Source organism: Melopsittacus undulatus, chromosome 21, assembly GCF_012275295.1.
Source record: "Melopsittacus undulatus isolate bMelUnd1 chromosome 21, bMelUnd1.mat.Z, whole genome shotgun sequence".
Lineage (NCBI taxonomy): Eukaryota > Metazoa > Chordata > Aves > Psittaciformes > Psittaculidae > Melopsittacus > Melopsittacus undulatus.
Window position 1 is genome coordinate 589,303 of NC_047547.1, and position 25,090 is coordinate 614,392.

General features: G+C 49.2%; 2 protein-coding genes across 2 annotated transcripts; both read left to right on the forward strand.

The window, feature by feature from the left end:
- The first annotated feature begins 3,859 nt into the window (after positions 1-3,859).
- LOC101870809 (keratin, type II cytoskeletal 5-like) lies at positions 3,860-7,695 on the forward strand. The gene is made up of 9 exons (XM_005141806.3): positions 3,860-4,442; positions 4,856-5,070; positions 5,322-5,382; positions 5,503-5,598; positions 5,858-6,022; positions 6,256-6,381; positions 6,752-6,972; positions 7,224-7,258; positions 7,364-7,695. Exons 1-9 carry the CDS (start codon positions 3,948-3,950, stop codon positions 7,576-7,578), a joined length of 1,629 nt encoding a protein of 542 aa, XP_005141863.2. The 5' UTR covers positions 3,860-3,947; the 3' UTR covers positions 7,579-7,695.
- Positions 7,696-18,098: 10,403 nt separating this feature from the next.
- Positions 18,099-23,183, forward strand: LOC101873551 (keratin, type II cytoskeletal cochleal). Its single transcript, XM_031042549.2, is given in 10 exon segments — positions 18,099-18,130; positions 18,132-18,702; positions 19,137-19,345; positions 19,947-20,007; positions 20,256-20,351; positions 20,591-20,755; positions 20,898-21,023; positions 21,379-21,599; positions 22,000-22,034; positions 22,135-23,183. Coding segments are annotated over 10 exon segments (1,611 nt in total). The 3' UTR covers positions 22,230-23,183.
- Positions 23,184-25,090: the final 1,907 nt, after the last annotated feature.

Sequence of the window (25,090 nt, forward strand, 5' to 3'; positions counted from 1 at the left end):
TTCTATTTTGTGGGCCTTTTAATTAAAGACATGGAACAGCAAATGCAAATGCAGAAAACAAGCACTTTTCCTAGGGCTCTGCCCAGTGAAAAGCTCAGATTTTTGCTCCTCATTCACACCTCCATTAACAGCCAAAGCACACCAGCACAGCTTGGCACCAAAGGGAGGTTTGCTGGTGCTTTCAGTGTTCTCCCTGCTGGAAGCTAAACACAGGGCACGCCAAGGCAAGAGCCAGGTACAGGGGAAAAGGTCTAAGATTCATTTACTATGCAGGTCCCAGGCAATGCAACATCCAGCAGCCTGGCTCCCAGGGGGTACAAAGGGCAGTGCCAGGTGTGTGATGTACCTGCATAAACTTCTAACAATAGGGAGCTAATTACATGGGGAGTCAGAGCAACCACCCGACTTGTTTGAGTGTATCAGTGCATCTCAAAACCCCTTTTACTGTGAGCTGAGTGCAAACATCTGTGGGTTGAAAGCACACCCTTTCTGTTCAGAGCACTGGCCACGCTGGTTTAAGGTGCTCACCTTGGGTCTTGATGCAGATGCTCCTTCTCCTTTGACTATAAGCAGGTGGAGGATCTGGTCTATGTGCATTCAGACGCTACACTGAGTTACACATTACTCATCCAATAGCTGTAAAAAGTATCCAAGAACGGGGTACCTGTTGGAAAGTGAAAGTCTTCAAGATCCAATGTTTCTTCTCACTCCTAGAACACATTGGAGACAAGATTTTGCTTTGAGAAAGTGGAGGAAAACTGGAGGAGGTGTAGCAATTTTAGATGTGGTTCTGACTAATGGAGAGAAATTAATTGAGAAGCAAAAGCAGAGCATCAACAGGCTGAAAGCTACAGAGACAGATCTCACTGCTGAACAGCAGTTGGACAAGTAGATAAACAGTCCTAGCTCTCACCCCATGCTATTCAGTAAGTTCAAGTAGGAGGAAAATACTCAAAGAGATGGGCAAGTAGAGGGGAATTGGCAGGGCCTGAATGATCAAGAGTATTTGGGTTTTCCTTCAAGACCATCAGTTCCTATAATGTTCTGGGATGCTCTGATGTTCCTCTCTGTATCCCTCTGGTAATCTCCTTCCCAAGAACTTGCAGGCTTGGCTATGTGTCTGCTGAGACTCTCACTCCTGCTCCACCACCTCTCACTGCTGAATGCTCATAGCAGCCTGGGCAGCATTAAATAATGGTCTTCCTCCTTGCTGCCCAAACACACTCTTTAACCAAAGAGGATGCAATGCATATAGCCAACAGGCACATCAGACGGATGCCACCCATTGCATCAGCATCTGCGTTGTAACACAGAGATTACAAACCTCTTCATCAAGCATGGGAGAGGCCAAGGCCAGAATATTTGCTCTCCCAGGGCATCCCTGCTTAAGCAAGATACAAAGACACCCTGGCAAATGTTCTCATCTTTGGATACACAACCAATGTATAGCTGTCCTTGCTCCAGAGCAGGGCTCTGCTCACAACGTACGTATCATCTGCATCCATCCTGCTGGACAAGTTAAACAGATGTAGTAATGACCTGGGGCTTGTATTTCAGTGTGAGAGGACAGCCCTTGTTAATTCTAGCACAGCCCAGATTAAACCCTTAGTCATGATGAAATGAATGGTGTTTGCACTCAGGGGCTTGAATTTGCAGTGCATGGAAGGAACTGATTGCTAATTGTTACCCATAACATTTTTATAGAGCTCTTTACAACAGGCAGTAGCTTAATCACAGGAGCTCCCCTCTTAAAATCTGCTGCTTGTTGTAACACACAGTAGCTGAAACACTCCCAGAACAGTTATTTTAGCTTCTTTCCAGGGTATGTAATGGAAATAGTAGAAGAATAGAGAAGAAAATAATGCAAGAGGGTGGGCAAAGATGAATCTGCAACAACCTGCTCCCTACCCAGTGCCTGCAAGGGTCTTTCTAATGGCTGGGGAAAGCTGTGACTCCCCAGCAACTCTACAGCCGGCTGGTACCTCCTTTGGTGATGGTCAGCAACAAGAGAGATGTACCCTGGCAAACCTGATGGGCTGCAGGGTCCAAGAGAAGGGTGCCCATCCCTGGGCATCCAGATGAGACCCTGGGAGTGGATTCCCAGCACCTTACCTGCTCTTGGATAAGTGCCCGTGTGTGGAGTTGTGCTGGTTTCGGCTGGGATAGCATTAATTTTCTTCACAGTGGCTGGTATAGGGCAATGTTTTGGATTTGTGCTGAAAACCCAGGGCTGTTTAGTTATTGCTGAGCAGTGCCTACACTGAGTCAAGGCCTTTTCTTCCCCTCACCACAACCCATCAGCTGGAGAGAACACAGCCAGGACAGTTGATCCCAACTGACCCAAGGGCTATTCCAGACCATATGGTGCCATGATCAGCATGTAAAGCTGGGGAAGAGAAAGGAAAGGGAAAGGTGTTCAGAAGGATGGCATTTGTCTTCCCGTTATGAGCGATGGAGCCTGGGGATGGCTGAACACCTGCCTGACCATGGGAAGTGGTGGATTAATTCCTTGCTTTGCTTTCCTTGTGTCTGTAGTTTTTGCTTTACCTATTAGATTATCTCAACTCATGATTTTTCTCACTTTTACACTAAAGATTATCTTCCCCATCCCACCAAGGGGCTGTGTGGTGCTTAGCTGTTGGCTGGGGTTTAACCCTGACAACAGTGTTACCATACAGCATACACCAGGCAAGTCAAAACACCGTAGAATCATAGAATAGATTGAGTTGGAAGTGGCTTTCAAAGCTCATCTAGTCAAACCCCCCTGCAATGAGAAGGGACATGTTCAATCAGATCAGGTCACTCAGAACCACATCCAGCCTGGCCTCGAATGTCTCCATGTGTCTTTCTCCAGAGAAATGCACTGTTTGACTTTTCCTGGGTGCTATGTGGAATGAAAGGAGTTGGCTGGGAACAAGGTCATAAGCCATGATCCCAAGCAGTGAATTTCCTTGTGAGTAAGAGATATCAGAGGGAAAAGACAACAGGAATGGAGCAGGAAGCCTGGGAATAGGCTTCACACCGTGTAGAGGCAAGGTCATTCCATGAGTCAGGAAACAGCCAAAAGATATGTGAAGGTGAAGCCCTGGGAAATTGCTAACTCAGGTTTTGTGTCGTCACAGACAGTAACTCCCTCCCAGGTCATGCTCTGATATTTCATCATTCATTGTCAGTCTGAATCAGAATGAAAAGTAGGCACTTTTCACAGGAAAGCTTGAAAATACCATTCATAGAATCACCTTCCATGTGCTCCCCACTCCCCAGCTGGTTTTTGATAGTTGATGGTCCAAGACTTCCACTAATGCCCCATAACTTCCCCTCCATCACTGCTTTCTCCCATCCACATCAGTTCTGGTTGAAATCCCATTTGGGCATGAGAACAAGAGTTCAGCATTTCCAACAAGTCAAGGCCTGAGGTGCTGATGCTCCACTGGGGTTTACTCAAAACCACAGCAGCAGGAAAACATTGACCCACAGTAACAGATTCCTCAGACCACACCATGAAATACCCTGGGTTTATGCAACAGAGAGATTGATTCACCCCTGAAACAGAGATGAGCGAGCGCTTGCCCAACATTGGGAACCATTGAGGCAGAGGTGAACGGAGGGAGTGGGCTGTGAGCAGGGGTTGAGCAGGAACTATTTAGTGTTTTCTCAGATATTTCAACAGCCCCATCATGACTGTCATGAAAAAATGCAACCCCTGCACTTAGTGAGTGCTTCCTCCGTGCCTGTGCTCATGGTGAACTCACTGGCTGCATTGGGCTGGGTGTGCCGAGCCCGGTTAATCAGGGAGATGAGCACCACGCCAGACCCATCCCCAGCTAGTAAAGGGTATAAAAGGGCCAGTCCCAGCCTGGGGGAGCACAGCTTTACCTTCCTGCCTTCATCCACTTCCTCCCTGCTTAATTCTTTCTACCACTCTCACCCTGCTCACCTCAGCTGCCATGTCTCGCCAGTGTGCTGCAAGGAACCAGATCAAAACTGGCTTCAGTGCTGCGTCTGCCTTCATCCCGAATGCCAGCAGCTCCAGCTTCTGCTTGCGTTCTGCATCCCAAGGTGGAAGCTGCAGTTCCACTGCTGGCTATGGAAGATTTGCTGGAGGGTTTGGTAGCAGGAGCCTCTATAGCCTTGGTGGATGCAAGAGGATCTCCGTAGCTGGAAGAGATGGTGGCTTCTATGGACCTGCAGGTTTTGGTGCTGGCACTGGCATCCCCTGTGGTTTTGGTGGTGCAGTTGGTGGTGCCTTCGGGTTTGGCGGTGGCGTGGGTGGCCCTGGATTCCCTGCTGTCCCAGCTGGGGGCATCCATGAAGTCTCGGTCAACCAGAGCCTTCTGAAACCTCTCAACTTGGAGATTGACCCCCACATCCAGAGCATCCGCAGGGATGAGAAGGATCAGATTCAAACCCTCAACAACAAATTTGCCTCCTTCATCGACAAGGTGAGACCTAAGATTTCTTGGTTAAGCTCTGTTGATTCTTCAGTGGGGAAGCACGAACAAGGGCAAGTTGTATCTTTATCAGCAATTCTGCTACTCCTGTGCTGACACTTCTAACATCAGCAGCTTGGGAATAAGAGGTTTCAGCTTTGAGACCACCCAACCCTTGCATTAATGCTGAGAGGAGACCAGCCAGTACTGGGAAAGTGATGATACAGGATGTAAGGAAGCAGAGTTTGCAAAGACAGCAGGAATGTTAACATCAGATGTGCAATGCTTCCTTGCTTGTCTAGATTGTCAGCTGTTCCCTGAGCCCTAAGAGTCCCCACCTTTCAGCAAGCAGGATTGTACCTTTCCTCTCTAAGGAGAGCCACCCTAAAATCACTGTTTGTGAAACACCTCCTTTCTCTATCCAGGTCCGATTCCTTGAACAACAAAACAAGGTCCTGGAGACCAAATGGGCCCTTCTGCAGGAACAGGAGAACAAAACAGTCAGAAACAACATTGAGCCCCTTTTTGAGACCTACATCAACAACCTTCGGAGCCAGCTGAACAGGTTGCTGACCGACAAGGAGAACCTGGGAGGGGAGCTGAACAAGGTGCAAAGCCTTGCCGAGGACTTCAAGAACAAGTAAGTCCATTCATGGTCTGCCTAGGGAGCAGGGTGGGCTGTGACAGAAAACAGCTCACAGTTGCATGTGTGCAGTCAAACAAGGGATACGTGCTGATACGATCTTCTGAGTAAGGCCCAGGTTAAGCTCAGTATCAGACACATTCAGCCTCACTTCCCCTGGCTGAGTCACAGGCAGAAGATTTTGGGGCTAAGAACCCAAGGAACAAAACCATACTAGCCCAGACCAATCCTCCCTTTCCATCCTGCAGGTATGAAGAGGAGGTCAACAAGCACACTGCTGTAGAGAATGAATTTGTGATCCTGAAGAAGGTGAGTGCAGGCACATTGTGCCCCCCAGCCCCACACCAGTATAGCAAGATACACATTCTCCAGCTTTTCCTCTGTTTCTCCAAACCCCACGTCATTACTGTGATGTTTTCCCTCTTCTAGGAAGTGGATGCTGCCTACATGAACAAGACAGAGCTGCAAGCCAGGCTGGAGTCCCTTGTGGAGGAGATAGATTTCCTCAGAGCCCTCTATGAAGCTGTAAGCATTTACATCCTTCTCCCAGTTTCCAATGCCCAGGCCTTCCTTTCCTCCTGCAGAAGTTCAGGACTGATTGTTTTCCATTCTGTTGCACTGAATAACTCAATGCTTCTCCCATTTCACCTTCTGTCTTAGCCCTGCCTGAAACCACCTTGGAAGAATCCCTTTGTCCACCCAGATCTACCCTCTGACTTTGGGGGTCTCCTCCCTCTGAGGAACCTCACGTCTGTAACTCACCGAAATACCCACTGCTTTGCAGGAGCTGTCCCAGATGCAGTCACAGATCTCTGACACCTCTGTTATCCTGACCATGGACAACAACCGCAGCCTGGATATGGACAGCATCATTGCAGAGGTCAAAGCGCAGTACGAGGACATTGCCACCCGGAGCCGGGCAGAGGCTGAGTCCTGGTACCAGTCCAGGGTGAGTGCTAGGGAAGGCAATGGGAAAACCATGCTCCCTCCTCCAAATCCCCATGGAGATATGGGTCCCTCCTTGGTTTCTATAACACAGGATGCCTTCAGATTCAATAACCCTATAAAGTTTGGAAGTGCCAGCTTGGGATTGAGAACACAAGCAAGCTTCTGAATGCAAACACCCACCCGTTCTAAACCCAGTGTATTTTACCTTGACCGACTGCTCTCTCTTGGTGACAGTATGAAGAGCTGCAGGCTACAGCAGGCAGACATGGGGATGACCTCCGTAACACCAAGCAGGAGATCTCTGAGCTCAATCGCCACGTCCAGCGGCTGCGGTCTGAAATCGACAGCGTGAAGAAGCAGGTAAAAGGCAGTGGGAATGGCTAAGACTTACCTGCTGCTGTGGTCTAACCTCTTGGTTGCCCAGCCAACACCAGGGAATAAAACTAAACACGTCTCGGTGAGTTCTACTGGATCAGGAATGAATATCTCAGTGCAGCAACATCACTAAGAGTAACTTACTGCATCAGTAAAGGAGACATTAAGAGGTGTGTGGTTAGCTTAAATCCAGGCTGTGGCCTGTCTCAGAACATGAATTCAGTGATCATTAAGATCACACCTATAGATGTCTACCAGAAGGCTTCTGCATGTAGATCAATCATCATGACCTCAGGGCAGGAGGAACTGGTCTATGCTCTAGGTAAAGAACACCATCACCACTTCTCCTCCACAGTGTGCCAGTTTGCAGACAGCCATTGCTGATGCTGAGCAACGTGGGGAGCTGGCCCTCAAGGATGCCAGGGCCAAGCTGGAGGAGCTGGAGGCAGCTCTGCAGAAGGCCAAGACAGACCTGGCCCGGCAGCTCCGCGAGTACCAGGAGCTCATGAACGTCAAGCTGGCCCTGGACATCGAGATTGCGACCTACAGAAAGCTGCTGGAGGGAGAAGAGTGCAGGTAGGGACAATGTGATACCCCAGTTTCCAGAGGTGCAGTGGAGCTGCAGACCTTTGGCGGGTTTAGACTTCCCACATTCACAAGACCTGAAACCTGTTTAAAAGCAAGCCATTGCCCATGAGGATGAGCTGCTTGGGAAGATGTTAACTTTGCATCTTCCACCAAATATTCCATGGAAATCCTGCCTTTTTCAACCAGCTCCTGTTCATGGGTTCCACTTGAATTCTCACTGGCTCATTTTGCTCCAACAGGCTCTCTGGAGAAGGTGCTGGCACGGTGAATATCTGTAAGTAACTTCTAAAGAGAGTTAGGTAACTTTTACATTCACCTCCCTGCCACTCAGACCCCACTGCTTGTGGATGATTCTAAAGAGAGTGTTTTCCTCTTGCAGCTGTGACCAGAACCACTGTAGGATCAGGATATGGAAGTGGAAACTGTCTCAGCTTCGGAGGCAGCAATGCTGGTGTTGGAGGTGGGATCTGTGCTGGAGGAATGGGCTTCAGCTCTGGAAGTGGACAAGGAGCAGCTGGGTCATGCCAGGCGGGTGGAAGCAGTTCCAGCATCAAGTATGTCTCCACCACCTCTTCAACCAAGAGATGCTACTAAAGCCAGAGATGAGCACTGTTAGACAGTGTCTGCCTGGTGTCCTCTCATTTTGTGTGCAATCCTTTCCCTGTTACCTGAAAAGATCTGGAAGTAAAAGCTGTCCTTATTTATGAAACATGTCATGCTCCTGTTTGTTCTTTGACCCTCCAAAATCCTCATTTCCCAGTGTTTGTCTAATAAAGGCAGATGGAATTAAATCTGTCGTATATGCCTTTTAATTCCAACTACTTTGTAGAACCTTGGGGAAAAGCATGGTTGACAGAAGGTAAAAAGAAGCCATACAAGAGTTGAGACCTTTCCTTGCACTGCAACGCCATGGACACCTCTTATATCCAAAAGGAATAGAGTAGGTAGATATTCAATATCCATATGTGTGAGCAGAGTGTTGTAGCATTAGTATCTTCCGCAGGATGGGGAAATACCCACTCCTAGCAGGTACTAGAGACAACATCCCTCTATCTTCATTTCCACATTACTGCATCTCAGCTTTTTCATACCACCTCGATCGTGTCCAAACCCCTGCAATTGCTCAAGGTTTTGTGTGATGAGTCATGTAGGGATAAAAATCCAGGTTTTCCTGAGAAAGCTCATGCTGTTCTGTACATGCACCAGCTGCAGGGGCTAATAAAATACCCTCACTGCCATTACCATAATTAGAAACAAGAAAGACCCATTAAACCACCAAACTCACCTCCTTTGGGAAGAATAATGTCCACAGACCTTGGCTGTGAGATAGTTACAGACCCTGAGGGAAGGAAGGTTCAGTTCCCTTCTCTGATCTCTGACACAAACCAAAGCTTAAGAAACCAATAAAAACTGAAGGTGGTGAGATCACCCCAGCAGATTGGGCTGGTTTGGTCTCTGCCACAACCTTGCCGAGGGACTAAAGCACTACAGGTAAATGTGGTGCTCATCAGAGGCAAGCTGACTCCTAATGTAAAGAGAAGGTGGTTCAACAAACACCAGTTTGTCATTAATCCTCTAGACCTAAGCACACCACCACACTACTGGAAAGGAAACATCTCATCCTCCATCCTTTTCAATGCCTGCTCATCTTTCCCTGGCATCTCTGGACCCTATTCCCATTGACAGCAGCAGAACTGATATTTAGCTGTTATTTAAACATAACAGCATCAAACAGCCACCTGATGACCTGGACTTTTGACAAGTCACACTGTTTTCTCTCTGAGGGACCATGTACTTCTAGCTATCTCATCATCCAGCGTTTCAGCTAAGCAAAGCATCCAGGCTGCTTTTGCAACCAGCAGAAAGACAGAGGTACATCCCAAATTATCACCTCTAGGAGAAGCACCTCATTGCAGGTGAAGAGTTGCCTGCAAAGATGAGTGCAGACCAAGACATCTAAGCTTTTGCCTGCATCAGGACACATTGCTCCTATCCTAAGATGGCTGGTAACCAGGGAGCAAAGCCAGTGTTTTCTATAGGAAAGCCCATCAAACTGGCACTTCCATCATCTCCAGATTGCCTCTTGTGGCAATATCAACTTTAAATTCAATGGGCACTGACACCGTTAACCAAGTTTAAAACAAGCCCAAAGGGAACTTCCAGATGTAAATCTTCTTTCCCCCCAACAATAATTCCTGCTTTGAAAAATATAGGTTAGAAAATCTGGTTACTTTTATGAGCCTGCAGGTTGCCAGCCCGTTGCACTTGGTGATTAACGGGTTGGGGAAGGTGGCCACATGCCAGCATAGCAAACCAATGAGCTCAGCCAACAGAGCTGCGTCCTCTGTGAGCAAGCCCAGCTCTCCAAAAGGATAAAAGGCAGAGGGGACTCCTGATCCAAACTCCCAAAGCCTTCTACTCATCTGCCATCTCACCTCATTGTTCTCTGCTCTTGCCACCAGTGAACAATGGCACAGTCAGTTGTCATGAGGGCAGGAGGACTCACTGAGGGTTTCAGTGCTGCTTCTGCTGCTGTGCCTGTTGACTGAAGCAGCTTCAGCTCCATGTCCGTGTCTCACAACAGTGGTGGAGGCATGGGATGGATCAGCAGTGGTTTTGGCAGGAGGAGCCTTCATAACCTAGGGGCAAGCAAGAGGATTTCCATGAGTGGAGACCATTGTAGATCAGGACACAATTATGGGTCAGGTCAGGGTGGGTTGGCACATGGAGTTGGTGGAGCTCGGTTTGTGTTCTGAGGAGGATGTGGCCCTGGAGGCATTCAAGGGGTCACCTCTTGTACCTCTTAACTTGGAGATTGACCCCAACATAGAGCGCAGCAGGAGGAGGAGAACCAAATCAAATCCCTCAACAAGAAGTCTGCCTCCTTCATCAACAAGGTAAGACTCCTTCTATCTCATCCAGCCTGGCTTTCCTGTCATTGCCTGTAGAGTGGGATCAGGATTACCCTCAATTTAATCCCAAACCCTTGACGCACAGCTTGTTACCTCCATATCCAAACTGTCTACACAGCTCTTGGTGTCTGAGCCCTCTGGGCAGGCTGGATATGGTGCAAATGAGTTTTCCATGTTTCTTTGCAGTGACTATTGCTCCTGGTTTCCGAATCCTCCTTCCAATGATTTTTTTGTTGATGTGCCCACCTAAAGCCCACTTTAAATTACAGAAACATCCCCTACCCTCCACCCCCCCCACCCCCCCCCCCATTTAAGCCCCCATCTCATGAAATTGAGGCAGGTTTGGAGTCGATGATCCCAAATGATCTAAATTGTTCTAAGTTTCAGGTGCAGTTCCTGGAGCAACAAAATGAAGTCCTGGAGACCAAATGGAGCCACTTGAAAGACCAAAATGTTGGGAAAAACAGCCTTGAACCCATGTTTGATGCATACATCAGCAACAAGAGGAGACAGCTCGAGGCTCTGGGAGGGGATAGGCTGCAGCTCAGCTCAGAGCTGAAGACTATGCAGGATGCTGTTGAAGACCTCAAGAGCAAGTAAGCAACACAGAGAGGAAGAAACTTCCACTTCTTCTTCACTGGTTACAGCTCCTGTGTAGTCATTTTAATACAGACCAGGATGAAACTGAATCTTAATGATACGATTGAGCACTCCGAACAGATACATTTCTTACTGGTGTGGGCTCCTTTCCAGGACAGAATTGTCTAAAAAGAAAGATTAATTATAAGTGAGTGCTTTTGCTTGAGTTTTGATTTAATTTCATTATTATAGCATCCCTTAGCATCAATGCATTAGTTGAGATAGTTTTAGCGCTTCTGAAAGTCAGGAGTTGCTTCCAGCCCACTGAAAGCCACTGAAATCTTGGGTTTCAGCTCAGCTCCTGAACCCTCAAGGCTGTTGGGAGGAGGTTTTCCCTCCCTCATCCACTCTTTGCACTCTGCAAAAACATCTCAAGTGTTCTGTCTGCTACCATGCCCACGAGGGATGCACAGCTCAGTGACTGTGAATAAGTAAAGAGCTTAAATTGTCAGTCTGGAACCAGAAAAACCAGAGAGGAGAGCTCAGCACAGGCTGCAATTCAAAACAAGGACACGCGCATTCTGCCAAAATCCCTCTGCTCTCCCTTTCTTGGGAGATCATGTGTGACACTTTCTGCCTTCACAGCAGTGCCTCTAGCCCCAAAGTAGCATCGAAACAGGAACGACTGCCCTGGGGAAGGGAAATCATCATCCACAATCTGCTTTGAGATGTCTGACGGCTCTCTGTGCCTTCAGAAATGTTTGACAGAGAAGAGGACACAGATTTCGTCCTGTATCAGTTTGGCTAGGTAAGACCTCAGGGTCTGCTACAAGGGTGTGAAGGGGGCTACAAGGATGCTGCAAGGGGGACTCTTCATCAGGGTCTGTAGCGCTAGGACAAGGGGTGATGGATTCAAACTGAAACAGGGGAAGTACAGGTTGGAGATAAAGAAGCTCTTCCCTGGGAGGGTGCTGGGATACTGGAATGGGTTGAATGGAGAAGCTGTGGCTGTCCCATCCCTGGCAGTGTTCAAGGCCAGGTTGGACACAGAGGCTTGGAGCAAGCTGCTTTAGTGGAAGGTGCCCCTGCCTGTGGCAGGGGTTGGAGCTGGATGAGGTTTAATGTCCCTTCCAACCAAAACCGTTCTGGGATTCTACAAGTCATCCATCTGGACTTCCTCAGTTCATTCTAGGATGAGACAAATGGCATTCCAGAGATAAATGTAGCTGATGGAGAAAGACAAAAGAAACCCCAAAGAATAAAGCTTAACCAAAATAGTCAAGTTCCAGGTAGCTGACTTGAGATGAATCCCAGCTGTAAGCACAACACTGCTATCAGTTACCTGGGTCAGAGAGTGTCCTTCTCATCACATTGAAAACACATTAGCGCAGTCTGGACCAGCAAAGCAGCAACAGAGATGGTTCAGCTGAGAAGAAACCCTTGGGTGCACCTTGACATCAGACAAGAAATCCTTTGACAACCAAAGGCCACATCATACGAGAGGTTCAGACTTTAATACCCTGCCTCCATGTGTCAAAGTTCTGGCTCCTGAGCAGGGAATCTTTGGCTAAAAGCTCAATTACATCACACACATCCCTGGGCAGGAAGCATCAACTCACGTTGTGGCAACAATGCCTACACCAACCAAAAGGACGTCACTGCTTCTGTCCCCATTTCCTTGGAATTTCTTCTTCCTACCTTTATTTACTTTAAATTCTGTGGTTCCCAAAGCATTCCTCCTAATGCTCTGCTCTTCTGAGTCAAATACTAATCCATGTGGTAATTAAAAATTAGATATATGCCAAATTAGTTTTCCTCTTTTATGTACCTAAGAGATTAGAGATCTAAATACAGGCTAGAACTTTGCTTAATGGGAATGATTTTAAGGGTTGGTTACTCTTGAAATGAAGAAATCTTTCCCCATGAAATGGTCATGAAGGACTAATGTTTTATTAGCTGCACAGACTCCTTCCTTTGAACTCCTGTCTTTCATCTCCCCCATTTACCCTTTTCATCTGAGCAGCTATTGCTGGGTTTTACCCTCTCCCAAGAGCAGGACCACACACTGTTGATGACCCAGACCTTGGCTCTCCTTGCCCAGGCCATCCTCTTTGCTGGCCATCCCCAGCCCTCCCAAAGCCACTGCTTTTGGGAGCTGGCGTCAGAGATCCGGGCTCTTCTGAGTAACAGAGGTGTGGTGGGGATGAGCTCAGCCATGGCTCCACCCAGCCCTCCTGGCCTGGGAAAACTGGGAGAGGACAAAGCTCCTATTCACAGCAAGAACTGGGAAGGTAAAACGTGCCTTTAATGAAGGCCTTTAATGCAGCTTCTTTAGATGGCCTCCTGCCACCACCTAGCCCAAGGGTGCTGTCTTTCTATCACAGTCAGTGAGATACACCTATCTAACAACGCTACATATAACATATGCACCAACATAGCAAGGACATAGCATCATTTGGTTGTTTCCTCCAAAGATCTATGCATCGGTGGTAAATTCACTCCAGGGCTCTCCAGCTCTACCTACATGCAAAAATGCAGCCTTCATTTCCATACAAGGGCTTGGCTCTCTGTAGCCTCTAATTCCTCACCCACCCAGTACATACCATCTAAGCCAAAAGACCATGTAACCTGCAGGTTGTTAGACCTTGTCTCAGCATCGAACCATTCTATGTTCCACCTGCCAGAGTGAGCAGGAAGTAGAGATAGGGTTAAAAATAGAGGGAAAACAAAAAGGAGGAGCAGCATAAATTTTACATAACCTGGAAAAAACACCTCTGGTTTAACACCTTTTGTTCTTGGCTTTTTCGTTTTTCCTTGCTTTTTATGGAAAGAGGAGGTTTGGACAAGACGTGCCAAAAATGTAACCAGCTCATTGCCTCTCATCTTCTGCTCCCATTGAACTAGATGAGTTTTATGGTGTTTTCTTCAACAAACTGCAGTCAAATTTACCACGAGCAGTGTGGGCTTTCTGTGCCAAACACACCTCAAAGTGTAATTTTAGAGCAAGGTTTAGATTTGCCATAGGCACTCGCTGTCACTCAGAGCCTCCCATCTCCTCCTCCATGTGAGCCCTGGAGAGGAGGTGGGATATTGGAGACAGGGATCACAGAGCAGCAATACCCAAACTCCTTCTGCACAGCCAACAGGGCAAGACCAGAAGGTGGGGATGGTTTCACTTGGCCATAAACGCCTACATTTGAGCCAGTCAAAGGACAGAAACAGACTGGTGTGGGTCAGATGATTGGTTTCCCAGTAGCACCTCCTTCTGAGGGACTGAAAGCGCTCTAGGCAGTTGGCTGGAGTCATCTGCATTGCAGGAGAGCTCCAAATGGTGTTTTAAAGTCAGGAGAGGTGGATCCCACACATCAGAGCTAAGCTTCTGGAAAGGCTCGTTCCAGACCTGCAGCTTGCGCAGGGAAAACAGGAGGGATTTCTCTCCATCCCCTCCCTGGAGCAGCCAACAGAGCCACCAGGCCAAGCCCTCCACAGGGATGCGATCCCAGGGCAGTGGGATGCTCCAGAGCTGAGGTTTCTGTTGGGTCAGCAGGTCGAAGCCAGGCTGGCTCAGACAAGCTGAGCTCTGCTCAGGTCTGTAACTAAAACCCCAAGAGATAAAGTGAGAAGCCAATACAACCTCTTCCATTCCATGGGAGATGCAGCTCTCACATGGAGCAGCTGCTCTCCAGCATCCAGGGCCCAAGCATGAAAGATGCTGAGCTCTCCGAAAGCCTTTTAGGTTCAGCTGAGCTGGAAAATCCTTCCCTGCTTCCATGCCCCCCTTTGTGTACCTGTTTTCTGCTTGTAGGTACAGGCCAATAGAGCTCTAGCACCAAGAAATCCGCTTGTGCAGGTCCACTTCTGGTCCTGAGGGAGTGGAAAGTTTGGGTTTGAGGCAACCAAAATCAGAGAGGTCAAAGAAAGAAAGAAAAGAGTGAATTATTTGGCTAACAAAAGGAGCGAGTCTGGCTAAAGGCCAAACTCGTGTCAACCCAAACCAGCCCCAGTGTTTGTATCCCTAGAATACTCCCAACAGTTTAACTTGGATTCTTCTTTTCCCACATGTAAAACAAAGCAACGCTCCTTCCCCCACTCCCAGCGCCCCACAAACATCAAAAGATTGATTCTGTTTCTCTCTTTCATGCTTCCTATAAAAAAGGGAGGTTTGCAAATGCAGCTTTTATGGGGCCAGGGATTCCCTCCCCTATGCAGCCCATAACTCAATAGGTGTGTGTTTAAAAGCAGCTCAGATCCCTGTTCAGTGGTGAGTGGGATATTACCAACCAACCCACGCTCATAAACATCTTTAGAAAACAGACTTTGGGGCTGGTTGTGCAGCCAAAGCCTGTTTTCCTGGGACAGAAAGAGGGGAAAGCTCTCCCTGCAGAGGGTTTCTGGTCACACTAATGCACGTGTTCCCTCCTGCTTTCATAGGATGGGTTGGGTTGGAAAGGACCCTAAGATCATCCAGATCATTTCAGCTTCTCCCTCTGCCTCCATTCCCCTTCAAGCTGGTGTCCACATCCTGCCAATCCATCCCCATCTGCTCCAGAGCTGGGAGCATGTGGAGTTTCAGCCCTGGCTCTGCTGTGATCCCAAGACAGTGTGAGGAAGTGGTGGTGTGATGATGGCTGGGATGCTCGGGCAGCAGAAGCCTTGGTGTCATTGCAGGTTGCAAGCCCAAGCTAGTGCAGTTGTACTACAGCTAGTGTACCAAGCCATGGTACAACTACAGCCCCTCAAGCATGGTGTTGGCCTACAGTGGATCTGGCTTCTGCTGCAGGGTCAGCGGAGCCCTGGGGTCTGGACCCATTGCCAAGGTCACAGTCAATGAGCTCCAGCCCCTCCAGCTGGAGATGGACCCAAGCCTTTATTCTGGGAATTACCAGCAGAAGACCCTCAACAACAAATGTGCATCCTTCATTGATAAGAGATGCCCAGTGCAGAGCCATAGAAAGCTGCTGGACAGCACATCTGAGACAGGGAAGGCATTTGCCAAACTGCTCACCAGTAACAACAGCCAAAACTTGCAGCCTGACTTTGCAGACAGGACCCATTTGAGCTTCATGAGGACATTTACGCCACCATGAGACTAAAAGGGAGCCTTCAATGAGGGCAAGAAGGTATGTTCATGCTCCAGGAGTATTCTCGCAAATGGCAATCAAGCTTTGCTGTTACATGCAGAGAACCTGACTCTAAAGCCCCATTTTTGTACCATTTGAACCCTAACTTCAGTAGAATCACCTCTGATTTACCCCACTGGGAACACACCACATCTCCTTATCTCTACACCACGGAGATCCACAGGAAAAACACCTCCAGTGCAGACAAGTGATATCCCTGCTGCTGTGCCCAGGGAATCCCTCAGCCCCAAGCATCCATTTAGGACACCTCTATTAGCGTGCAAATGGACAAGAGCTGAAGCCTGGACATGGATGGCATCGTCAATGATGTCAAAGCTCAGTATGACACCACTGCCAGAAGCCAGGCAGATGTGGAGTGCCACAAGGTGAGTCACAATGGGCACTCACAAACACAGTTATTCCTCCTTCTAAGGGCTCTGCTTCCTCAGATTCCCAAATTTGGGTTGAATAAGCTTTGTAAGGGTCTGCTTCCTGAGCTACCTGCTCCGTGCTCCCTATGTGTGACACATCCTCTGTTCACATCTTCACACACAGAACTGCTACTGTGTGCATGAGTCATTCATGTCCCCCAGTCACAAAGGTTTGTCCTTCGAGCCCAGGATCCGGGACTGTGGCTCCAGAATCAGGGAGTAGGTTTAATTATTGACTCATCTCCTCCCTCTGGTATTTGTTTTCATGGCGTTTTCTCTCTCCTAGGTATGAGGAACAGAGAGGAACCAGGGGCAAACACAACAGCTTGCAGAGCACAAAGGATGAGATGATGGAGCTGGTGATTCAGCGACTGGAGAGCATGGAAACACCAAAGCTCAGGTGTGGATGACTCAGGAACAAGAATGTGTCAATTGCAATTCCCAGCCTGTGGCTTTCCAAAACCCCTCCACTACAGCAAGGGAGCAATAAAGCCTGTTTTGATGAAATACATGTCAGCTGCTCAGCTCCAAGATGTGCCTGTATCCAGAGCACAGAGTAGAAAGGTTTATTACACCTTAGAACTGAACTACCATCAATGAGAACACACACATCAAAGCAAAGAGACTTTGGGATAGAGAATCATCCCGGAGTTAGAGGTTTCCCTACAGAACAAAGAGCAGTGGATGAATACAGAGGCAGGGTCAAGATCTCCCAACTCTTCAAAGTGGCAGTGATGAAAATCTCCTACCTGCAGAGATCACACTGGAAGGAGCCACTGCTGACACCAAGGAGCATGAGGAAGTGGCTGTCAAGGATGCAAAACGCAAGCCTCCGAGCTGGAGGTACCACTGCAGAAGGCAAAGCAGGACATTGGGTGAGAAGCAGGAGCTCATGACCATAAGGTGCTCCTGGACAACCTACAGGAAGCTGCTGGGTGGAAAGGTGTGCGGGTGGGTGCTGGTACAACCCTGCAGGGTGCTCGCAAGGAAGAAATAGTGATGCATTAACCCCAAACCATCTTTCCCAGTCTGCTCGATGACCTCTGTGATTGCAGCAAATCCCACCAAGACCCCACATCCCAGAGAGTGGCACATTCCAAAGCACTTCCCAGCATTTATGGACCCAAATTCCTTACAAACAACAAGCAAATGTAAGTAAAGCACAGAGAAACACTAGCGCAGGGCTCAAAAGCTTTTAATGCACTCAGGCACTTGGGTCTTCCCCCAGCTGGAAGATCGTGCATGAATAAAGATGGTTCGTGTGGCTTGTAACCACTGCCTAGGGAAGGGGAAAGAAATGCAGTAAACAAAACTAAATCACTGGTTTGAAGCTTCCACCCTGCTCCTTGAGAACACAAACCACGCCGGCCTCCCACACCGCGGCGTCAGCCCCATCCCTGCGCTTCCAAGGACCGGGATGCACACATGCGTGTGCCCGAGCCCTGACACCGCAATGAGAGCAACGTAGGAGGTGAAGGGCTAAGCCTGACCCTGCCCTAAACAAGGTGGGAACCCAGTCTTCAAGCTGAGGAATGAGGGGAGGAGGAGACGCCACTTTTCAGGGGATTTGGCCAATAGACGCCTCTGCAGAAGTGTTCCAAGCATTGGTTTCAATAGCAACTAATCAGCAATTCCCCCAGCAGCAAGGGATGGCGTTGGGAAACACCATCAACCTGCAGAACAATCACCCTGAGGAGCAGATGCTGACTTGGCATTTAAACACGTTGCCTTTTTACAGGCAGAGCCAACAAAACATTGAACACTAACCTGCCTGCTTGGTTCTGTTTGTTAATTCCCAGTACATTCACATTTCTCACTGTTAGTTTTTATTAAGGAGCAGGTTGAGTCACATTCTCTCCTTTTGCAAGCAAGATTTCCTTTGATAGAGCAGCATTTTACCTTTGTCAAGTCTCATTTCCACTTCACCCAACCCAGTGAAAGTTGTATGTTCCCCTTTTTATGCCCATAATTCACCAACACAACCCCTCTATCCATGCCTGCCCTGACCTACCAACACTCTTCAGACCTTCATGGGGTAGAGCTGCTGCTGTCCCCTCTGGCAGGCACAGTGCATGCTGATCAGTTCACATGCTTTGCATCACAAGTGTGGAAGTCTCATGCAGCCTCACCCCAGTTTCCACCGAATAAAAGGAAGAAGGTTCTGCACTGTGGTCAGAGGGAACCTGCTTCCAGCACATCACTGCATCCACCTCTCTCCCACCACTGACCATGTTCCGTTGTTCCTGCAGCATCAGCTCTGGCCGTGCTGGCAGGAACTTGGGTTCTTCCTCCATAGCTCTTCCCAGGAACCGATGTAGTTTCAGCACTGCCTGGTGTCACTGGGTTGGTGGCATAGGCTACTGCAGCTTGGGTTACTCCAACAGCAGAGGTCTTGGTGCTGTGGCAAGCTCCAGGCCCAGAATGGCTGTTGGAAGGTGTCCTCCTCTAAGATATGGATGTGGCTTTGGTGCAGCTGGCGTGGGGTTTGGCTACAGAGGCTTTGGCTATGGGGTTGGTGGAGTCTCCAGACAGTGCACCATCATACCCATTGCCATCAACAAGCAACTGTTCCAACCACTCAGACTGGAACTCGATCCCAACGTGCAAACGGTGAAGAACCAAGAGAAGGAGCAGATCAAGACCCTCAACAACCAATTTGCTTCCTTCATTGACAAGGTGAGCAGAGAACCCCTCCCCGACTGAAGTCTGCAACAAGTGAGGTATCTGGCATGGGAAGGGCATGGAACCCTTGTAAGATAACTCATTCTGAAGGCAACTTGCTTTAGGGTGACAGTTGAGCACCAGGGTGGGTTTGAGCCCCTGGGGAAGCTTTAGTGCACAGGGAGCATTGCCCTGATTTCTAGGTCATCAGCATTCCAGTTACTTCCCAGTTCCTCTCCACACATCCCAGTTTAATGCGAAACTCCCATTTCTAGAAGTACTTTGGGGTTTTGTGCATTTCCACAAGGGTGGCCCAGAACAGAAGCTGCTCATTAGGAAATGCTGCAATCACGAGCGCCAAGAGCACATCTCACTGTTGTTGCATGGACAGTGGCTCAAACAGGCTCTCAATCCTCATCTCATTTCCTATTTTGCTTACTGGGATTTAGGTCCGATTCCTGGAACAGCAGAACAAGGTGCTGGAGACCAAGTGGAGCTTTCTGCAGGGTCAAAATCACAGCAAGAACACCATCACACCCATGTTAGATGCTTACATTGGGAGCTTAAAGAAGCAGCTGGAAGCACTGGGGAGCAACAGAGCCCAGTTAGAAACGGACCTGAAAGCAACCCAGCAGCTTTTAGATACCAACAAGAAAATGTAAGTAAAAACCAGAGAAATGGGAGTGGAGAGCTCAAAATGTTATTCAGGATTTGTCAACAGGCAGAGACTGAACATTTTATAGCAGTAAATGGTTCCCAGAGCACTAGCAGGTAGATGGAGAGATCTGCAAATGATCTGGGTACATAAAACAAGGTTTCAGTTTATGGAGATGGAGGAAGAGGAGGTAGAGCCTAGGGTGACATGGTCTAAGGTGAGGCATCACTGCCCATGGCAGGGGGGTTGGAACTGGATGATCTCAAGGTCCTTTCCAACCCAAACCATTCTGTGATTCTATGTTCCTCTTCCAGGTTCTCTTTGTGTCCCTCCTAATCCAAGACATTAACATTTAGAAGCATTCAACAATTATTTGCTGTTGCAGAGGTCAAACGAAAACAGCTCCACAGCAACTTTATGGAGACACAGAAACCTCTCTGAAACAAGTTTGCTTTCCCATGGGCAATGGAACGAGATCCCAAAACACCGTTAGGGAAGAAGGAAAATAACGAGGAGTTTCACTTCTTGAGAGGAGCCCTGCAGAAACCCAAACAAAGGTGTAATTGCACTGCATGCAAGTGAGATCTCCCTTTTTCCCACGCAGGTACAAGGACGAATGCAGCCAGCGGCCCTGCACCGAGAGCAAGTTTATTGCCCTGAAGAAGGTGAGCAAGGGGCTGTTTGAACTCTCCTCTCCAAGCTCAGGTCTTTGGGGTGATTTGTTTCCCAACACACAGAACAAGTACAAGCAGGAGCTGGAGCTTGGCTTCGCTTGAACTCAAATCAGCAGCAACGGTGTAATTGGGACTTGGCGCATGGTCACGGTACCAGCACGCAAAGTCCCTCAGCCCAAGGGTATCCCTGGGTCTGCTCACTGACAAACTTCCTTCTCCCATCCCCAATGCGTCTCCAGGACGTGGATGATGTTTTCTTAAACAAAGCAGAGCTGGAAGCCAAGGTGGGAAGCCTGAAAGAAGAGGCTGAACTCTTGAGGAAGATCTACAAGGAGGTAAGGTAGTGCTCAATTCCTCCAGCATCCTTTGCATCTCCCAGCTGGGTTTTGAAGCTGCTGATCCCAAAGGAAAAGGGAAGAGGGGTAGCACAGGGCAGTGGTCATCCCTTGGGTGAACAGCAATTCATCTTTGCATGGTCCAAGTGGGACCAAGTTGCACAGGGTGGGTGACACCACTTGGGGCTGGGCTGGCAGCACCAGCATCTCCTACCAGCTCAACCCCATGTCACCACCAGGAAACCCACCAGCTGCAGGCCCAGATCTCTGCTACTTCAGCAGTCATCAAGGTGAACAGAAGCCAAGATCTGGACCTGGGTGGCATCGCTGCAGATGCGAGGGCTCAGTACGAGGGCATTGCCCGCAAGAGCCGGGCAGAAGCACAAGCCTGGTATGAAAGTAAGGTGAGAAAACCTGGAGAGGGAGGGTTTGGGTGCAGCTCCTCTCTTCAGACCAACTTCAGACCCAGATAAACACCATCCCCCCTCCAGATTTACTCTGATTTAACTCAAAGCGTGTCCTGGGACATCCTTTGGGTTGTTCTAGTTCAAGGAGCTGCAAGTTACTGCAGGCAGAAACACTGACAGCCTGCGAGAGACAAAAACCAAGGCAGCTGAGCTGACACGGAAGGTCCAGAGGCTGAATGGAGAAGTCAAGAGCATCAAGGACCAGGTGAGCACCAAGACCTGGTGAGACCAAGAGCAGAGAGTGAATTGCTATTCTGCTCCCACACCTAGTTTAAATGGTGCTGTAGCACATCCCATGAGCTGGGACCCTGCTGCTCCAATTAGAGCTGCATTAAAGCCCAGCTCATGCAGTACATGAAGGCAGATGCAGTTACAGATGTTCCCCTGCAAACAACATAAGGGAGCACAGAAACTACAAGTCCAGCTCCCTCACACCCCAATAGAAGGGACTGCTGGGCTGAATCCACAAGCAGACTTTAACCCCATCTCCTGGTAATGCATTAATCACATTTGAAGGCAGCAAGAGACAGCCAAGACTCACCATGTCCTGCTCCTTGCAGTGCACCAAGCTGGAAGCAGCAATGGCCAACGCTGAGCAACGTGGGGAAACATCCATCAGGAATGCGAAGCAGAAGCTGTCCGAGCTGGAGGATGCTCTGCAGCAGACCAAGGCAGACCTGAGCTGGCAGCTCCGCAAGTACCAGGAGCTCATGAACGTCAAACTGGCCCTGGATGTTGAGATTGTCACCTACAGGAAGCTGCTGGAGGGAGAGGAGAGCAGGTGAGTGATGGGATCATGGGACCATAGTATAGTTTGGGTTGAAGGGACCTCAAAGCTCAGCCAGTTCCAAGCCCCTGCCATGGGCAGGGACCCCTTCCCCTAGAACACTTGCCTTGAACACTGCCAGGGATGAGGCATCCAAACCTTCTCCATTCAACGCATTCCAGTGTCCCAGCACCCTCACAGGGAAGAGCTTCCTTATCTCCAACCTGAACTGCCCCTGTTCCGGTCTGAACCCCTCACCCCTTGTCCCATTGCTCCAGTCCCTGATGAAGGTCCCTCTCCAACATCCTTGTAGCCCCCTTCACACATTGGAAGGCTGCAATGAGCTGTATGAGGCTAAAGGGCTTTGCATTTGAAGACAGATGGACAATGTGCCACCCTTTCCCATTCTTTCCAGGCTCTGTGCAGAAGGTGCCTTCCCCATCAGCAGCTGTAAGTTGCAATGTTCACCTCCTACCAAACTTGGGCATCTTCTGCCTTTTCCCCAGGTCATTCCCTAAGCTGAAGCCCAGCTTTGCTCTGCCTTCCACAGCACTGAGCTGCAGCGACAATGGGAGCAGCAAGAGCACGAGGAGCTGCCACACGAAGGTGATGCCCATGACCAAGTCAGCCAGGAGCAACATGTAAAGAGCTGCAGATGTGGAAACAAAGCAGCACACATCCCTTTCTGCCAACACACAGCAACAGCCAGGCCAGAGCCAGGGGACACCCAGCTCCCCAAGACTGCCCATGCTCCGTTCCATGGGGATACCAAAGGCCTTTCGGGTGCTCGAGAGTTTTGCTATTTCTGCTAAGGAATTCAGGAGCAGGAAGGGCTAAAATCCCCCTCATCACTCCCATTATGCAGTTAAACCAAGATGCCTTTGGTGCAGTTCCTGGTCTTTCCACTCCTACATTCCAGGATTAAAATGAAGTGGGAGAGAGGATACCTTCAACCTAAAGGCATTTTCATTACAGCTTTATCCATCCCAGTTGTTTCCACAGATCCCACCTTGGATCAACAGTAGCTGACCAATAGCTTCATCAGTCAGGCTTTTACATTACACACACCCTGGCAGGAGCAGAGCTCACCTAAAACAGCCTGGCCTGCAGCTTGTCTGCACACTGCATTGGTTCCATTATTTGCCCCAAAGGATAGATTTCAAGGGCTGTTGCTGCTTGAAGGCAGTTTGCTTATGTACCTGTTTTGAAACTCACCCTCAGCTTTCCTTTTTCTTCTGGGTTCTCAATGCTTTGGCTTATCTGTTGCCATAAATTCCACCGTAACCAAAGGGTCTGGGGGCTAAACTCTGCTGTCAGGTAAGAAAAGGGCTGAGCATCGATGTGCCTGTCCCTAAGAAACAAAGCTCCTCTGTGATCTTGTACAAGGGATCCAAACCCATCCTTAAGTCCACAGAACTAGCATCTCATAGTCATGCAATACCTAACCCATTGAACTGCTAGAGAAGGACACAAACCCTATTGGAAGGAAAAGGGGGAGCAGTGATTTATTTCTAATGACTACAGATTTTCTCAATGGCTTTCATTCTATCTTTAGTCTTGCATCTCTAATAAACTGGCACAGCAACTCAGTTCCCTTCATTCAACACCTGCATCTGGGGCAAGGGGGGTTAAGTCTTGTCTCTGCTCCAGGATCCCAAATGCCAAAGCTCACAGGGGTCTAAACCAGGCACAGACCAAGCCCTCCATCCACTGGGAGCTCTTCCTTCCCTTCCCAACTGCACCTCAGTGGTTGTCCATAACTCCCAACCTTTGCTCTCCATGGACATGAGCAGCTTTGCAAGGAGAGGGTCAGACCCCGTCTGCAGAGCAGCACCGAGGTGAAGGCACAGCTCTCCTCTTCCTCACACCCACATCACACAGGGAGCAGGATCCCTTCCACCTGATGCTGTTTCTGATGCTCTCGTGCCAGTGAGGCACAGAAACGGGTGCTTCCCTGGTGAAACATCTTCATTAGGACAGGGTGGAGATCCAAAGGACTTTCCCCCAGGAAAACCAAACAAACACAAGCATTTGAGGGCACTGACTAAGCAAAGATGCTCCATGGATTTGCATGAAGCTAATTGAAACTCTTTATTACTGTCACCGATTGCTAAATCCTCTTAAAACCATCCCCTGAGTGCCCCAAGCTGCCTGGGAACACCTCAAAGCCAGGGACCAGGAGCTGCTGGATGGGTTTGCAGCCCCTTGTCCTTCCTCACACCCTGGCACTCGACCAGCCCCACAGCAGAACAGACCCAACCCCAGCCCATGCTCCATCCCTCATGATCCAACCCCAGCCCATGCTCCATCCCTCATACCCATGCCCAGGCTGCAGCTCTGGTCCAAGAGCACAAACTCCCATCATCACCCATAAGGAGCAGAAAAACCTCTTCCCATCTCCAGTGCATGGGGTGTTGCCCTTTATAACCTCATCAAGGCAATCAGGCTTCCAATGAGGCTTCCCAGGTGGAAGCCTTCCCAGGAGAGAAGTTGTTCCCCCCCCCCCCCCCCGCCCAGTGCAGCTGGCCCCATACTGGTTCAATGCCATTTAATTCCCTTTAAACAGCAGATGAAAAGCTCCATCAACCTCAGAGCAGGGTTTTAGCCTTAGGAAAACTGATGCAAACGGAAGCAAACGCAGCTTAAACACTGGGGAACTGAATAAAGCTCCCCAGCATCTGCAGCCTTCTTCCCAGGCCTGCTTGCATCCAAGTCCTCACCTTCCCCTGCCTCAGTTTCCCCACGAGGAAGAGCAGAACTCACCTCCTTTGTAGAGCCCTCTGACACGAGTGGCCACAACAGCATTGCCAGTGAGCTCAGGCCTGTCATTACAATAGCATGCATCCAACCTTGCCCCCTTTGGTGGTGGTACAGAGGAGCCACAGGGGTTGATGGATGGAGCAGAGTTGATGCATCTTGCCAAGCATCCCCATAGGAAACAGCAGGGATGGTCCAGCCGGAGCACAGCATCCATCTGGGATGCTTCACTGGAGGAAACCAGGACAGGTCCTAGGAGCAGAGAAATGCAGAGGCCAGGAGCAAGCACCAGTGGCACAAACAATCAAAGTCTGATTTAAAGCATCAGATAAAAACTGATCAAGTGGAGTTGAAGAAGTATCCCAATAACCATAACAGGTTGCCTTCACATTACCCAGCTTCAGTGTGCACTTAAGCCCAGGACCCCACCGTGTGCTGGGCTGCACCCCCACAGCGTGAGCAGCAGCTCAGGGAGGGGATTCTCTCCCCACTTGCAGCACTGTGTGCAGTGCTGGTGTCCTCAATGTAAGGACATGGAGCTGCTGGAGCAAGGCCAGAGGAGGCCATGAGGATGCTCAGGGGTTGGAGCAGCTCCCATAGGAGCCAGGCTGAGAACATTGGGGCTGGAGCAGAGAAGCTGCATGGGGACCTCAGAGCAGCTTCCAGTGTCTGAAGGGGGCTACAAGGATGCTGGAGAGGGACCTGCATCAGGGACTGGAGCAATGGGATGAGGGATGATGGGTTCAAAC

Excerpts from the sequence above, each read along its gene's own strand:
- LOC101870809 (XM_005141806.3), top strand. The coding sequence starts at position 3,948 with ATGTCTCGCCAGTGTGCTGCAAGGAACCAGATCAAAACTGGCTTCAGT. Across the intron at positions 5,599-5,857 it reads TCAGAGCCCTCTATGAAGCT|GAGCTGTCCCAGATGCAGTC; the intron begins GTAAGCATTTAC and ends ACTGCTTTGCAG. Across the intron at positions 6,382-6,751 it reads TCGACAGCGTGAAGAAGCAG|TGTGCCAGTTTGCAGACAGC; the intron begins GTAAAAGGCAGT and ends TCTCCTCCACAG.